Source organism: Hyperolius riggenbachi, chromosome 2 (genome assembly GCF_040937935.1).
Source record: "Hyperolius riggenbachi isolate aHypRig1 chromosome 2, aHypRig1.pri, whole genome shotgun sequence".
Taxonomy (NCBI): domain Eukaryota; kingdom Metazoa; phylum Chordata; class Amphibia; order Anura; family Hyperoliidae; genus Hyperolius; species Hyperolius riggenbachi.
Genome location: NC_090647.1, coordinates 63,458,609 through 63,474,169, shown reverse-complemented (window position 1 = coordinate 63,474,169; position 15,561 = coordinate 63,458,609). Strand labels below are relative to the sequence as shown.

Genomic DNA, 15,561 nt, shown 5'->3' with positions numbered 1-15,561 from the left:
TAGTAGTTCTCTTGCATATAATTCTGGAACCAAAAACTGTTTCGACATGCAGGTTTCCAAGTACGTAACTCTGATTATACTTTATAATTGTCTGCTTAGTTTATATTGTACCAGTTATTTTTTTCTTCATTACGATGTATGGAAATCCTAAAAAAAAACCTGCTGTTTTAAATGGATTCGCTTTCAGAGAGCACAGGGAAGGGTTAAGCCTCAGTTTTTTCCTGTACAGGCAGCGCTGTTGAGTCACAGCTACAGATAAGGCTAATTGCACTCTGATGTAGCTAAACAAACACACACAGCTCAGAGCAGTTACATTCTACAGCATTTGTATGTGGCCTAAAAACTTTTCATTTTGTGCTGTGCAAGAGTTTGAGTGAACTTTAACAAACAAACGTTTATCTCATAGTGTCACATGTCACTTTAGGTACCCTTGAAAACAAAGCTACCAAACTATAACTTTTTTTCCCATTTAACTTATTTTACTGAATTTAGTCAGGTAATTTTTATTATAACGTTAAAAAGTCCCTTTTCATGCAAGGCATGCTTGAAATATAATATTTCACCGTACCTGTGACAGACACAACTGCTGTGATTTCCGCTGAACCAAACACGTTTTCCCCGCGGCATGTGTATTTTCCTTCATCTGATTTAGATGCATTTAAGATCCGTAAACTCCCATCTGGAAGAACAGCTATCCTGGAAAAAAAGTGTCTGTTATTCTCCATGCTCAGAGTTATGGTCAAACAACACACAATGCAGTCTCTGTTCATGTACTAGGCTTTGTATTTTGCATGGATTTAAACAAACTTTACTTATAAAGCAGTCAGAACTTTAGTCTACATGAGCTTGTCACCAGCACGTTCTTCAAACCTAAATAACATTTCTTTATTACTAGTGCACAGTCTGATGGTCAGAACTGCAACATCTGCTGTCTCTCTTGCCATTGCAAATTTAGAAAATTGCCTTAAAGAGACACTGAAGTGAAAAAAATTATGATATAATGAATTGGCTGTGTAGTACGGATAATTACAAGAACATTAGTAGCAAAGAAAATATTCTCATATTTTTATTTTCAGTTATATAGTGTTTTATTTTTTTTTTAATACGTTTTATTGGGTTTTCGATTTTAACACTTCTCCCTTGGGAGTCCAAAAGCATATAAGAGAAGCTATTACATGTATCCTAAGGAATCCCACATATTCCTGATGAAATAGGACATTAATAAATAGGAAATAGGATATATAGTGTTTTTTATAACTTTGCATCATCCTCTAATATTTGTAGTTTACGCACTACACTCAGTTTTCAAAATGTTTTCACAGAGCAGGCCAGTAAAATATTGACCTGTACTCTGGAGAGAAAAAGAAAATACAGTGACTGAAACCTGAGATAACAAGCTTCAGAAGACAGAACTCTCTGCGACTTTTAAAGTCATAGAGCTCGGTGGGTCTTTTGCATAGATAACAACTGGAGTTTCTTAACTCTTTCTGTACTGGAAACAATATTAGACATATGTCTCTGCTCCTAATGTTTTATTTCTTAGCTGTACTACACATACAAATCATTAAATCATCATTTTTTTTCCGCTTCAGTGTCTCTGTAAAGCACACCTGAACTTGCCACAAACATTTAGAGTTTTACTTACCTGGGGTGTCTTATAGCCCCCTGTAGTATGTCAGGTCCTTTGGCGTCCCCTCCCATTACCAGAAGTGTTTTGCACATGTAAGGCTCATTCTTTTGAGAACCTCGCATGGACAGAAGGCTCCTGGCAACAGGAGCATGATTGTGGGCATACACAGATGGGACCGCTCATGCTCAGTAGTCTCAAACTGAGCTCTAGTCACAGATATTTTGCAGCAGTGCAATGGTGGGGACCCAGAGGACGCCAAATGACCTGACACACTACAGGCGCCTGGAAGAAGCCCCGTGTAAGTAAAAAAAACAATTTTTGGGACAAGTTCATTTGTGCTTTAACAACAGAGATTATCATTTTTATTTAGTATGTATAAAGCACACATATTTCATTACTGAATAAGTGTTGACAACTGCTTTAGACACAAAGACCCTTATTATTATTATTTAGTATTTATATAGCGCCGAAAACTTTCCACAGTGCTGTACAAAGTATATTGTCTTGTCGCTTAACTGTCCCTCAGATGGGCTCACAATCTAATTCCTGCTATAGGCTATATGTCTACAGGGCCAGATTTAGGCTAAGGCCAACTAGGCCATGGCCTAGGGCACCACAGGAGCAAGGGCACCAAAGCAGCAGACTAAACTGGTGCAGTATATTTGATTACAAGAGGCCAGCGCTCACAGCCACTATAGATCCAATCTGCCAGTTCGCCCTCTCTTCACGCCCTGGACTCCGTGCCCCTGATGAGTCACGAAGTGACGAAATCGATAGGGCGGAGTCTGGAGCGGAAGCGGACGTGGTGCAGAGTGGCTTGAGGTGGTGAGGACAGGCAAACCGGTCCCCGGAGCCTACCGTGTGCGCAGCGGAGGAGTAACAGGGTCTACAGCCTGCCAGCCTGGCCATCAATGCGGAGGAGAGCCCGTGCCAAAATTACTCTATGCTTTTATGATATACTGGAGATTGTAAGTGCAATTGCTTTTTATAATTAAAACGTTTTTAGCAGTATTACACTATGTGGAGTATTTTTCATTGAGGTGATACTATTACAAGAAGATATATCTGGATATAGAGACCATTGTGATCGAGAGGTGGGGGACGACCCGGGAACGGTCCCAAGGTGCATATAGACCATTGATTGGTCTATTACAGCGGTGAGTGGCACACAAAGGGTGTTGGTGGTGGTCCACTCACATGCAACCTTGACAGGATATGCAGCAGATCTCAGTCTCACAGTAGATGAAAACAACCTCAAAGTTTTAAATGTTTATGGACATTTTATAATTTTAGGTGTAGTGCACAAGGACTTTTGACTGACAGCGTTCATGTGTTTTATGCGCCAGACCGCCATCTCTTGTTTTTTATTAAACTGGTGCAGTATTTGTAAGCTTGCAAATGCTGCAATGCAGGGAGATCAGCTGAGCACCTGACCACGGTACTCTGCTGCCAGCCACCTGTTCAGCGGCCACCTTGCTCTCTGGGCACGTTGGCATTGTGGCAGGCAGCTACAGACTTGGGCAGCATTGGAAACGGAGGAAGCTTCTGCACTGGAGACGAGCAGAGAAGTGAGTGACACTGATGGCTGCTGCGGTATGGAGGCGAGCTGGCTACCTATACTGAAAGAAGGGGAGTGGGAAAGAGAGGAAATAAGGGAGTCATAAGGCTACCTATACTGGAGGGGTCATCAGGCTACCTATACTAGAGGGAAAGAGGGGAGGGGTCATCTAGCTACCTATACGGGGGGGGGGGTCACCAGGCTACCTATACTGGAGGGGTCATCAGGCTACCTATACTAGAGGGAAAGAGGGGAGGAGTAATCTGGCTACCTATACTGGAGGGGGGTCATCAGGCTACCTATATTAGAGGGAAGGGAATAGTGGCCATCTCGCTACCTATATTGAAATGGGGTGGCTGGTGACATTGGCCTTGGGCGGTAAAGAGAACAAATATGGCCCTGTATGTCTATGTATGTATTGTGTAGTGTATGTATCCTAGTCTAGGGCATATTTAGAGGGAAGCCAATTAACTTATCTGTTCTTGGGATGTAAGAGGAAACCGTAGTGCCCAGAGGAAACCCACACAGACACAGGGAGTGCCTACAAACTCCATGCAAATAGTGTCCTGGCTGGGATTCAAACCTTATTCACTTCACTTTATCTGCTGAATTTCCTTGTAGGAGATCATTTTTCATCTTCCTGTTTCCTATTCATCTCAATAGGGCCTGGCATTGAATGCATACAGCAGGAACCCAGTGATTTATGCCACTTGTGTTTAGTTCTTTATGTGTGAGGTAAGAACTCTGCACGGAATGCTACAGGACAGAAGGCTTATGTGTGAGGTAAGAACTCTGCACGGAATGCTACAGGAGAGAAGGCTTATAATGAGGTAAGAACTCTGCACGGAATGCTACAGGAGAGAAGGCTTATGTGTGAGGTAAGAACTCTGCACGGAATGCTACAGGAGAGAAGGCTTATGTGTGAGGTATGAACTCTGCACGGAATGCTACAGGACAGAAGGCTTATGTGTGAGGTAAGAACTCTGCACGGAATGCTACAGGAGAGAAGGCTTATGTGTGAGGTATGAACTCTGCACAGAATGCTACAGGACAGAAGGCTTATGTGTGAGGTATGAACTCTGCACAGAATGCTACAGGAGAGAAGGCTTATGTGTGAGGTATGAACTCTGCACGGAATGCTACAGGACAGAAGGCTTATGTGTGAGGTATGAACTCTGCACGGAATGCTACAGGAGAGAAGGCTTATGTGTGAGGTAAGAACTCTGCACGGAATGCTACAGGAGAGAAGGCTTATGTGTGAGGTATGAACTCTGCACGGAATGCTACAGGACAGAAGGCTTATGTGTGAGGTAAGAACTCTGCACAGAATGCTACAGGAGAGAAGGCTTATGTGTGAGGTATGAACTCTGCACAGAATGCTACAGGACAGAAGGCTTATGTGTGAGGTATGAACTCTGCACAGAATGCTACAGGACAGAAGGCTTATGTGTGAGGTAAGAACTCTGCACATAATGCTACAGGACAGAAGGCTTATGTGTGAGGTAAGAACTATGCACGGAATGCTACAGGAGAGAAGGCTTATGTGTGAGGTAAGAACTCTGCGCAGAATGCTACAGGACAGAAGGCTTATGTGTGAGGTAAGAACTCTGCACGGAATGCTACAGGAGAGAAGGCTTATGTGTGAGGTAAGAACTCTGTACAGAATGCTACAGGACAGAAGGCTTATGTGTGAGGTATGAACTCTGCATGGAATGCTACAGGACAGAAGGCTTATGTGTGAGGTAAGAACTCTGCACGGAATGCTACAGGAGAGAAGGCTTATGCGTGAGATAAGAACTCTGCACGGAATGCTACAGGAGAGAAGGCTTATGTGTGAGGTAACAACTCTGCAGAGAATGCTACAGGACAGAAGGCTTATGTGTGAGGTATGAACTCTGCACAGAATGCTACAGGACAGAAGGCTTATGTGTGAGGTATGAACTCTGCACAGAATGCTACAGGAGAGAAGGCTTATGTGTGAGGTATGAACTCTGCACGGAATGCTACAGGACAGAAGGCTTATGTGTGAGGTATGAACTCTGCACGGAATGCTACAGGAGAGAAGGCTTATGTGTGAGGTAAGAACTCTGCACGGAATGCTACAGGAGAGAAGGCTTATGTGTGAGGTATGAACTCTGCACGGAATGCTACAGGACAGAAGGCTTATGTGTGAGGTAAGAACTCTGCACGGAATGCTACAGGAGAGAAGGCTTATGTGTGAGGTATGAACTCTGCACAGAATGCTACAGGACAGAAGGCTTATGTGTGAGGTATGAACTCTGCACAGAATGCTACAGGACAGAAGGCTTATGTGTGAGGTAAGAACTCTGCACGGAATGCTACAGGACAGAAGGCTTATGTGTGAGGTATGAACTCTGCACATAATGCTACAGGACAGAAGGCTTATGTGTGAGGTAAGAACTATGCACAGAATGCTACAGGAGAGAAGGCTTATGTGTGAGGTAAGAACTCTGCACAGAATGCTACAGGACAGAAGGCTTATGTGTGAGGTAAGAACTCTGCACGGAATGCTACAGGAGAGAAGGCTTATGTGTGAGGTAAGAACTCTGTACAGAATGCTACAGGACAGAAGGCTTATGTGTGAGGTAAGAACTCTGCACGGAATGCTACAGGAGAGAAGGCTTATGTGTGAGGTAACAACTCTGCAGAGAATGCTACAGGACAGAAGGCTTATGTGTGAGGTAAGAACTCTGCACGGAATGCTACAGGAGAGAAGGCTTATGTGTGAGGTATGAACTCTGCACAGAATGCTACAGGACAGAAGGGTTATGTGTGAGGTAAGAACTCTGCACGGAATGCTACAGGAGAGAAGGCTTATGTGTGAGGTATGAACTCTCCACGGAATGCTACAGGACAGGAGGCTTATGTGTGAGGTAAGAACTCTGCACGTAATGCTACAGGAGAGAAGGCTTATGTGTGAGGTAAGAACTCTGCACAGAATGCTACAGGACAAAAGGCTTATGTGTGAGGTAAGAACTCTGCAAGGAATGCTACAGGACAGAAGGCTTATGTGTGAGGTAAGAACTCTGCACGGAATGCTACAGGAGAGAAGGCTTATGTGTGAGGTATGAACTCTACACGGAATGCTACAGGAGAGAAGGCTTATGTGTGAGGTATGAACTCTGCACGGAATGCTACAGGAGAGAAGGCTTATGTGTGAGGTAAGAACTCTGCACGGAATGCTACAGGAGAGAAGGCTTATGTGTGAGGTATGAACTCTGCACGGAATGCTACAGGACAGAAGGCTTATGAGTGAGGTAAGAACTCTGCATGGAATGCTACAGGAGAGAAGGCTTATGTGTGAGGTAAGAACTCTGCACAGAATGCTACAGGACAGAAGGCTTATGTGTGAGGTAAGAACTCTGCACGGAATGCTACAGGACAGAAGGCTTATGTGTGAGGTAAGAACTCTGCACGGAATGCTACAGGAGAGAAGGCTTATGTGTGAGGTAAGAACTCTGCACAGAATGCTACAGGACAGAAGGATTATGTGTGAGGTAAGAACTCTGCACGTAATGCTACAGGAGAGAAGGCTTATGTGTGAGGTATGAACTCTGCACAGAATGCTACAGGACAAAAGGCTTATGTGTGAGGTAAAAACTCTGCACGGAATGCTACAGGAGAGAAGGCTTATGTGTGAGGTAAGAACTCTGCACAGAATGCTACAGGACAGAAGGCTTATGTGTGAGGTAAGAACTCTGCACGGAATGCTACAGGATAGAAGGCTTATGTGTGAGGTAAGAACTCTGCACGGAATGCTACAGGACAGAAGGCTTATGTGTGAGGTAAGAACTTTGCACGGAATGCTACAGGAGAGAAGGCTTATGTGTGAGGTATGAACTCTAGTCGGAATGCTACAGGAGAGAAGGCTTATGTGTAAGGTAAGAACTGTGCACGGAATGCTACAGGAGAGAAGGCTTATGTGTGAGGTAAGAACTCTGCACGGAATGCTACAGGAGAGAAGGCTTATGTGTGAGGTAAGAACTCTGCACGGAATGCTACAGGAGAGAAGGCTTATGTGTGAGGTATGAACTCTGCATGGAATGCTACAGGACAGAAGGCTTATGTGTGAGGTATGAACTCTGCACAGAATGCTACAGGACAGAAGGCTTATGTGTGAGGTAAGAACTCTGCACGGAATGCTACAGGAGAGAAGGCTTATGTGTGAGGTATGAACTCTGCACGGAATGCTACAGGACAGAAGGCTTATGTGTGAGGTAAGAACTCTGCACGGAATGCTACAGGAGAGAAGGCTTATGTGTGAGGTAAGAACTCTGCACAGAATGCTACAGGACAGAAGGCTTATGTGTGAGGTAAGAACTCTGCACGGAATGCTACAGGACAGAATTCTTATGTGTGAGGTAAGAACTCTGCACGGAATGCTACAGGAGAGAAGGCTTATGTGTGAGGTAAGAACTCTGCACAGAATGCTACAGGACAGAAGGCTTATGTGTGAGGTAAGAACTCTGCACGGAATGCTACAGGATAAAAGGCTTATGTGTGAGGTATGAACTCTGCACAGAATGCTACAGGACAGAAGGCTTATGTGTGAGGTAAGAACTCTGCACGGAATGCTACAGGACAGAAGGCTTATGTGTGAGGTAAGAACTCTGCACGGAATGCTACAGGAGAGAAGGCTTATGTGTGAGGTAAGAACTCTGCACGGAATGCTACAGGAGAGAAGGCTTATGTGTGAGGTAAGAACTCTGCACGGAATGCTACAGGAGAGAAGGCTTATGTGTGAGGTATAAACTCTGCACGGAATGCTACAGGACAGAAGGCTTATGTGTGAGGTAAGAACTCTGCACGGAATGCTACAGGACAGAAGGCTTATGTGTGAGGTAAGAACTCTGCACGGAATGCTACAGGAGAGAAGGCTTATGTGTGAGGTAAGAACTCTGCACGGAATGCTACAGGAGAGAAGGCTTATGTGTGAGGTATAAACTCTGCACGGAATGCTACAGGACAGAAGGCTTATGTGTGAGGTATGAACTCTGCACGGAATGCTACAGGAGAGAAGGCTTATGTGTGAGGTAAGAACTCTGCACGGAATACTACAGGAGAGAAGGCTTATGTGTGAGGTATGAACTCTGCACGGAATGCTACAGGACAGAAGGCTTATGTGTGAGGTAAGAACTCTGCACAGAATGCTACAGGACAGAAGGCTTATGTGTGAGGTAAGAACTCTGCACGGAATGCTACAGGACAGAAGGCTTATGTGTGAGGTATGAACTCTGCACATAATGCTACAGGACAGAAGGCTTATGTGTGAGGTAAGAACTATGCACGGAATGCTACAGGAGAGAAGGCTTATGTGTGAGGTAAGAACTCTGCACAGAATGCTACAGGACAAAAGGCTTATGTGCGAGGTAAGAACTCTGCACGGAATGCTACAGGAGAGAAGGCTTATGTGTGAGGTAAGAACTCTGTACAGAATGCTACAGGACAAAAGGCTTATGTGTGAGGTATGAACTCTGCACGGAATGCTACAGGACAGAAGGCTTATGTGTAAGGTAAGAACTCTGCACGGAATGCTACAGGAGAGAAGGCTTATGTGTGAGGTAAGAACTCTGCACAGAATGCTACAGGACAGAAGGCTTATGTGTGAGGTAAGAACTCTGCACGGAATGCTACAGGACAGAAGGCTTATGTGTGAGGTAAGAACTCTGCACGGAATGCTACAGGAGAGAAGGCTTATGTGTGAGGTATGAACTCTGCACAGAATGCTACAGGACAGAAGGCTTATGTGTGAGGTATGAACTCTGCACAGAATGCTACAGGACAGAAGGCTTATGTGTGAGGTAAGAACTTTGCACGGAATGCTACAGTAGAGAAGGCTTATGTGTGAGGTATGAACTCTCCACGGAATGCTACAGGACGGAAGGCTTATGTGTAAGGTAAAAACTCTGCACGGAATGCTACAGGAGAGAAGGCTTATGTGTGAGGTAAGAACTCTGCACAGAATGCTACAGGACAGAAGGCTTATGTGTGAGGTAAGAACTCTGCACGGAATGCTACAGGACAGAAGGCTTATGTGTGAGGTAAGAACTCTGCACGGAATGCTACAGGAGAGAAGGCTTATGTGTGAGGTATGAACTCTACACGGAATGCTACAGGAGAGAAGGCTTATGTGTGAGGTAAGAACTCTGCACGGAATGCTACAGGAGAGAAGGCTTATGTGTGAGGTAAGAACTCTGCACGGAATGCTACAGGAGAGAAGGCTTATGTGTGAGGTAAGAACTCTGCACGGAATGCTACAGGAGAGAAGGCTTATGTGTGAGGTATGAACTCTGCATGGAATGCTACAGGACAGAAGGCTTATGTGTGAGGTAAGAACTCTGCACGGAATGCTACAGGAGAGAAGGCTTATGTGTGAGGTAAGAACTCTGCACAGAATGCTACAGGACAGAAGGCTTATGTGTGAGGTAAGAACTCTGCACGGAATGCTACAGGACAGAAGGCTTATGTGTGAGGTAAGAACTCTGCACGGAATGCTACAGGAGAGAAGGCTTATGTGTGAGGTAAGAACTCTGCACAGAATGCTACAGGACAGAATGCTTATGTGTGAGGTAAGAACTCTGCACGGAATGCTATAGGAGAAAAGGCTTATGTGTGAGGTATGAACTCTGCACAGAATGCTACAGGACAGAAGGCTTATGTGTGAGGTATGAACTCTGCACAGAATTCTACAGGACAGAAGGCTTATGTGTGAGGTAAGAACTCTGCACGGAATGCTACAGGAGAGAAGGCTTATGTGTGAGGTAAGAACTCTGCACGGAATGCTACAGGACAAAAGGCTTATGTGTTAGGTAAAAACTCTGCACGGAATGCTACAGGAGAGAAGGCTTATGTGTGAGGTAAGAACTCTGCACAGAATGCTACAGGACAGAAGGCTTATGTGTGAGGTAAGAACTCTGCTCGGAATGCTACAGGACAGAAGGCTTATGTGTGAGTTAAGAACTCTGCACGGAATGCTACAGGACAGAAGGCTTATGTGTGAGGTAAGAACTCTGCACGGAATGCTACAGGAGAGAAGGCTTATGTGTGAGGTATGAACTCTACACGGAATGCTACAGGAGAGAAGGCTTATGTGTGAGGTAAGAACTGTGCACGGAATGCTACAGGAGAGAAGGCTTATGTGTGAGGTAAGAACTCTGCACGGAATGCTACAGGAGAGAAGGCTTATGTGTGAGGTATGAACTCTGCACGGAATGCTACAGGACAGAAGGCTTATGTGTGAGGTAAGAACTCTGCACAGAATGCTACAGGACAGAAGGCTTATGTGTGAGGTAAGAACTCTGCACGGAATGCTACAGGACAGAAGGCTTATGTGTGAGGTATGAACTCTGCACATAATGCTACAGGACAGAAGGCTTATGTGTGAGGTAAGAACTATGCACGGAATGCTACAGGAGAGAAGGCTTATGTGTGAGGTAAGAACTCTGCACAGAATGCTACAGGACAAAAGGCTTATGTGCGAGGTAAGAACTCTGCACGGAATGCTACAGGAGAGAAGGCTTATGTGTGAGGTAAGAACTCTGTACAGAATGCTACAGGACAAAAGGCTTATGTGTGAGGTATGAACTCTGCACGGAATGCTACAGGACAGAAGGCTTATGTGTAAGGTAAGAACTCTGCACGGAATGCTACAGGAGAGAAGGCTTATGTGTGAGGTAAGAACTCTGCACAGAATGCTACAGGACAGAAGGCTTATGTGTGAGGTAAGAACTCTGCACGGAATGCTACAGGACAGAAGGCTTATGTGTGAGGTAAGAACTCTGCACGGAATGCTACAGGAGAGAAGGCTTATGTGTGAGGTATGAACTCTGCACAGAATGCTACAGGACAGAAGGCTTATGTGTGAGGTATGAACTCTGCACAGAATGCTACAGGACAGAAGGCTTATGTGTGAGGTAAGAACTTTGCACGGAATGCTACAGTAGAGAAGGCTTATGTGTGAGGTATGAACTCTCCACGGAATGCTACAGGACGGAAGGCTTATGTGTAAGGTAAAAACTCTGCACGGAATGCTACAGGAGAGAAGGCTTATGTGTGAGGTAAGAACTCTGCACAGAATGCTACAGGACAGAAGGCTTATGTGTGAGGTAAGAACTCTGCACGGAATGCTACAGGACAGAAGGCTTATGTGTGAGGTAAGAACTCTGCACGGAATGCTACAGGAGAGAAGGCTTATGTGTGAGGTATGAACTCTACACGGAATGCTACAGGAGAGAAGGCTTATGTGTGAGGTAAGAACTCTGCACGGAATGCTTCAGGAGAGAAGGCTTATGTGTGAGGTAAGAACTCTGCACGGAATGCTACAGGAGAGAAGGCTTATGTGTGAGGTAAGAACTCTGCACGGAATGCTACAGGAGAGAAGGCTTATGTGTGAGGTATGAACTCTGCATGGAATGCTACAGGACAGAAGGCTTATGTGTGAGGTAAGAACTCTGCACGGAATGCTACAGGAGAGAAGGCTTATGTGTGAGGTAAGAACTCTGCACAGAATGCTACAGGACAGAAGGCTTATGTGTGAGGTAAGAACTCTGCACGGAATGCTACAGGACAGAAGGCTTATGTGTGAGGTAAGAACTCTGCACGGAATGCTACAGGAGAGAAGGCTTATGTGTGAGGTAAGAACTCTGCACAGAATGCTACAGGACAGAATGCTTATGTGTGAGGTAAGAACTCTGCACGGAATGCTATAGGAGAAAAGGCTTATGTGTGAGGTATGAACTCTGCACAGAATGCTACAGGACAGAAGGCTTATGTGTGAGGTATGAACTCTGCACAGAATTCTACAGGACAGAAGGCTTATGTGTGAGGTAAGAACTCTGCACGGAATGCTACAGGAGAGAAGGCTTATGTGTGAGGTAAGAACTCTGCACGGAATGCTACAGGACAAAAGGCTTATGTGTTAGGTAAAAACTCTGCACGGAATGCTACAGGAGAGAAGGCTTATGTGTGAGGTAAGAACTCTGCACAGAATGCTACAGGACAGAAGGCTTATGTGTGAGGTAAGAACTCTGCTCGGAATGCTACAGGACAGAAGGCTTATGTGTGAGTTAAGAACTCTGCACGGAATGCTACAGGACAGAAGGCTTATGTGTGAGGTAAGAACTCTGCACGGAATGCTACAGGAGAGAAGGCTTATGTGTGAGGTATGAACTCTACACGGAATGCTACAGGAGAGAAGGCTTATGTGTGAGGTAAGAACTGTGCACGGAATGCTACAGGAGAGAAGGCTTATGTGTGAGGTAAGAACTCTGCACGGAATGCTACAGGAGAGAAGGCTTATGTGTGAGGTATGAACTCTGCACGGAATGCTACAGGACAGAAGGCTTATGTGTGAGGTATGAACTCTGCACAGAATGCTACAGGACAGAAGGCTTATGTGTGAGGTAAGAACTCTGCACGGAATCCTACAGGACAGAAGGCTTATGTGTGAGGTATGAACTTTGCACAGAATGCTACAGGACAGAAGGCTTATGTGTGAGGTAAGAACTCTGCACAGAATGCTACAGGAGAGAAGGCTTATGTGTGAGGTATGAACTCTGCACGGAATGCTACAGGACAGAAGGCTTATGTGTGAGGTAAGAACTCTGCACGGAATGCTACAGGAGAGAAGGCTTATGTGTGAGGTAAGAACTCTGCACAGAATGCTACAGGACAGAAGGCTTATGTGTGAGGTAAGAACTCTGCACGGAATGCTACAGGAGAGAAGGCTTATGTGTGAGGTAAGAACTCTGCACGGAATGCTACAGGACAGAAGGCTTATGTGTGAGGTAAGAACTCTGCACAGAATGCTACAGGACAGAAGGCTTATGTGTGAGGTAAGAACTCTGCACGGAATGCTACAGGAGAGAAGGCTTATGTGTGAGGTAAGAACTCTGCACGGAATGCTACAGGAGAGAAGGCTTATGTGTGAGGTATAAACTCTGCACGGAATGCTACAGGACAGAAGGCTTATGTGTGAGGTAAGAACTCTGCACGGAATGCTACAGGACAGAAGGCTTATGTGTGAGGTAAGAACTCTGCACGGAATGCTACAGGAGAGAAGGCTTATGTGTGAGGTAAGAACTCTGCACGGAATGCTACAGGAGAGAAGGCTTATGTGTGAGGTATAAACTCTGCACGGAATGCTACAGGACAGAAGGCTTATGTGTGAGGTATGAACTCTGCACGGAATGCTACAGGAGAGAAGGCTTATGTGTGAGGTAAGAACTCTGCACGGAATGCTACAGGAGAGAAGGCTTATGTGTGAGGTATGAACTCTGCACGGAATGCTACAGGACAGAAGGCTTATGTGTGAGGTAAGAACTCTGCACAGAATGCTACAGGACAGAAGGCTTATGTGTGAGGTAAGAACTCTGCACGGAATGCTACAGGACAGAAGGCTTATGTGTGAGGTATGAACTCTGCACATAATGCTACAGGACAGAAGGCTTATGTGTGAGGTAAGAACTATGCACGGAATGCTACAGGAGAGAAGGCTTATGTGTGAGGTAAGAACTCTGCACAGAATGCTACAGGACAAAAGGCTTATGTGCGAGGTAAGAACTCTGCACGGAATGCTACAGGAGAGAAGGCTTATGTGTGAGGTAAGAACTCTGTACAGAATGCTACAGGACAAAAGGCTTATGTGTGAGGTATGAACTCTGCACGGAATGCTACAGGACAGAAGGCTTATGTGTAAGGTAAGAACTCTGCACGGAATGCTACAGGAGAGAAGGCTTATGTGTGAGGTAAGAACTCTGCACAGAATGCTACAGGACAGAAGGCTTATGTGTGAGGTAAGAACTCTGCACGGAATGCTACAGGACAGAAGGCTTATGTGTGAGGTAAGAACTCTGCACGGAATGCTACAGGAGAGAAGGCTTATGTGTGAGGTATGAACTCTGCACAGAATGCTACAGGACAGAAGGCTTATGTGTGAGGTATGAACTCTGCACAGAATGCTACAGGACAGAAGGCTTATGTGTGAGGTAAGAACTTTGCACGGAATGCTACAGTAGAGAAGGCTTATGTGTGAGGTATGAACTCTCCACGGAATGCTACAGGACGGAAGGCTTATGTGTAAGGTAAAAACTCTGCACGGAATGCTACAGGAGAGAAGGCTTATGTGTGAGGTAAGAACTCTGCACAGAATGCTACAGGACAGAAGGCTTATGTGTGAGGTAAGAACTCTGCACGGAATGCTACAGGACAGAAGGCTTATGTGTGAGGTAAGAACTCTGCACGGAATGCTACAGGAGAGAAGGCTTATGTGTGAGGTATGAACTCTACACGGAATGCTACAGGAGAGAAGGCTTATGTGTGAGGTAAGAACTCTGCACGGAATGCTACAGGAGAGAAGGCTTATGTGTGAGGTAAGAACTCTGCACGGAATGCTACAGGAGAGAAGGCTTATGTGTGAGGTAAGAACTCTGCACGGAATGCTACAGGAGAGAAGGCTTATGTGTGAGGTATGAACTCTGCATGGAATGCTACAGGACAGAAGGCTTATGTGTGAGGTAAGAACTCTGCACGGAATGCTACAGGAGAGAAGGCTTATGTGTGAGGTAAGAACTCTGCACAGAATGCTACAGGACAGAAGGCTTATGTGTGAGGTAAGAACTCTGCACGGAATGCTACAGGACAGAAGGCTTATGTGTGAGGTAAGAACTCTGCACGGAATGCTACAGGAGAGAAGGCTTATGTGTGAGGTAAGAACTCTGCACAGAATGCTACAGGACAGAATGCTTATGTGTGAGGTAAGAACTCTGCACGGAATGCTATAGGAGAAAAGGCTTATGTGTGAGGTATGAACTCTGCACAGAATGCTACAGGACAGAAGGCTTATGTGTGAGGTATGAACTCTGCACAGAATTCTACAGGACAGAAGGCTTATGTGTGAGGTAAGAACTCTGCACGGAATGCTACAGGAGAGAAGGCTTATGTGTGAGGTAAGAACTCTGCACGGAATGCTACAGGACAAAAGGCTTATGTGTTAGGTAAAAACTCTGCACGGAATGCTACAGGAGAGAAGGCTTATGTGTGAGGTAAGAACTCTGCACAGAATGCTACAGGACAGAAGGCTTATGTGTGAGGTAAGAACTCTGCTCGGAATGCTACAGGACAGAAGGCTTATGTGTGAGTTAAGAACTCTGCACGGAATGCTACAGGACAGAAGGCTTATGTGTGAGGTAAGAACTCTGCACGGAATGCTACAGGAGAGAAGGCTTATGTGTGAGGTATGAACTCTACACGGAATGCTACAGGAGAGAAGGCTTATGTGTGAGGTAAGAACTGTGCACGGAATGCTACAGGAGAGAAGGCTTATGTGTGAGGTAAGAACTCTGCACGGAATGCT

General features: G+C 45.4%; 1 protein-coding gene across 2 annotated transcripts in view; it reads right to left on the bottom strand.

Annotated features, from left to right (window-relative positions):
- Window positions 1–15,561, bottom strand: part of CNTN5 (contactin 5) — a 1,437,092-nt gene that overhangs the window by 216,058 nt on the left and 1,205,473 nt on the right. For both annotated transcript variants that reach the window (XM_068266844.1, XM_068266845.1), the window contains exon 15: window positions 569–696. In XM_068266844.1, coding sequence (XP_068122945.1) covers window positions 569–696 — 128 coding nt within the window. The remainder of the gene's footprint in view (window positions 1–568; window positions 697–15,561) is intronic.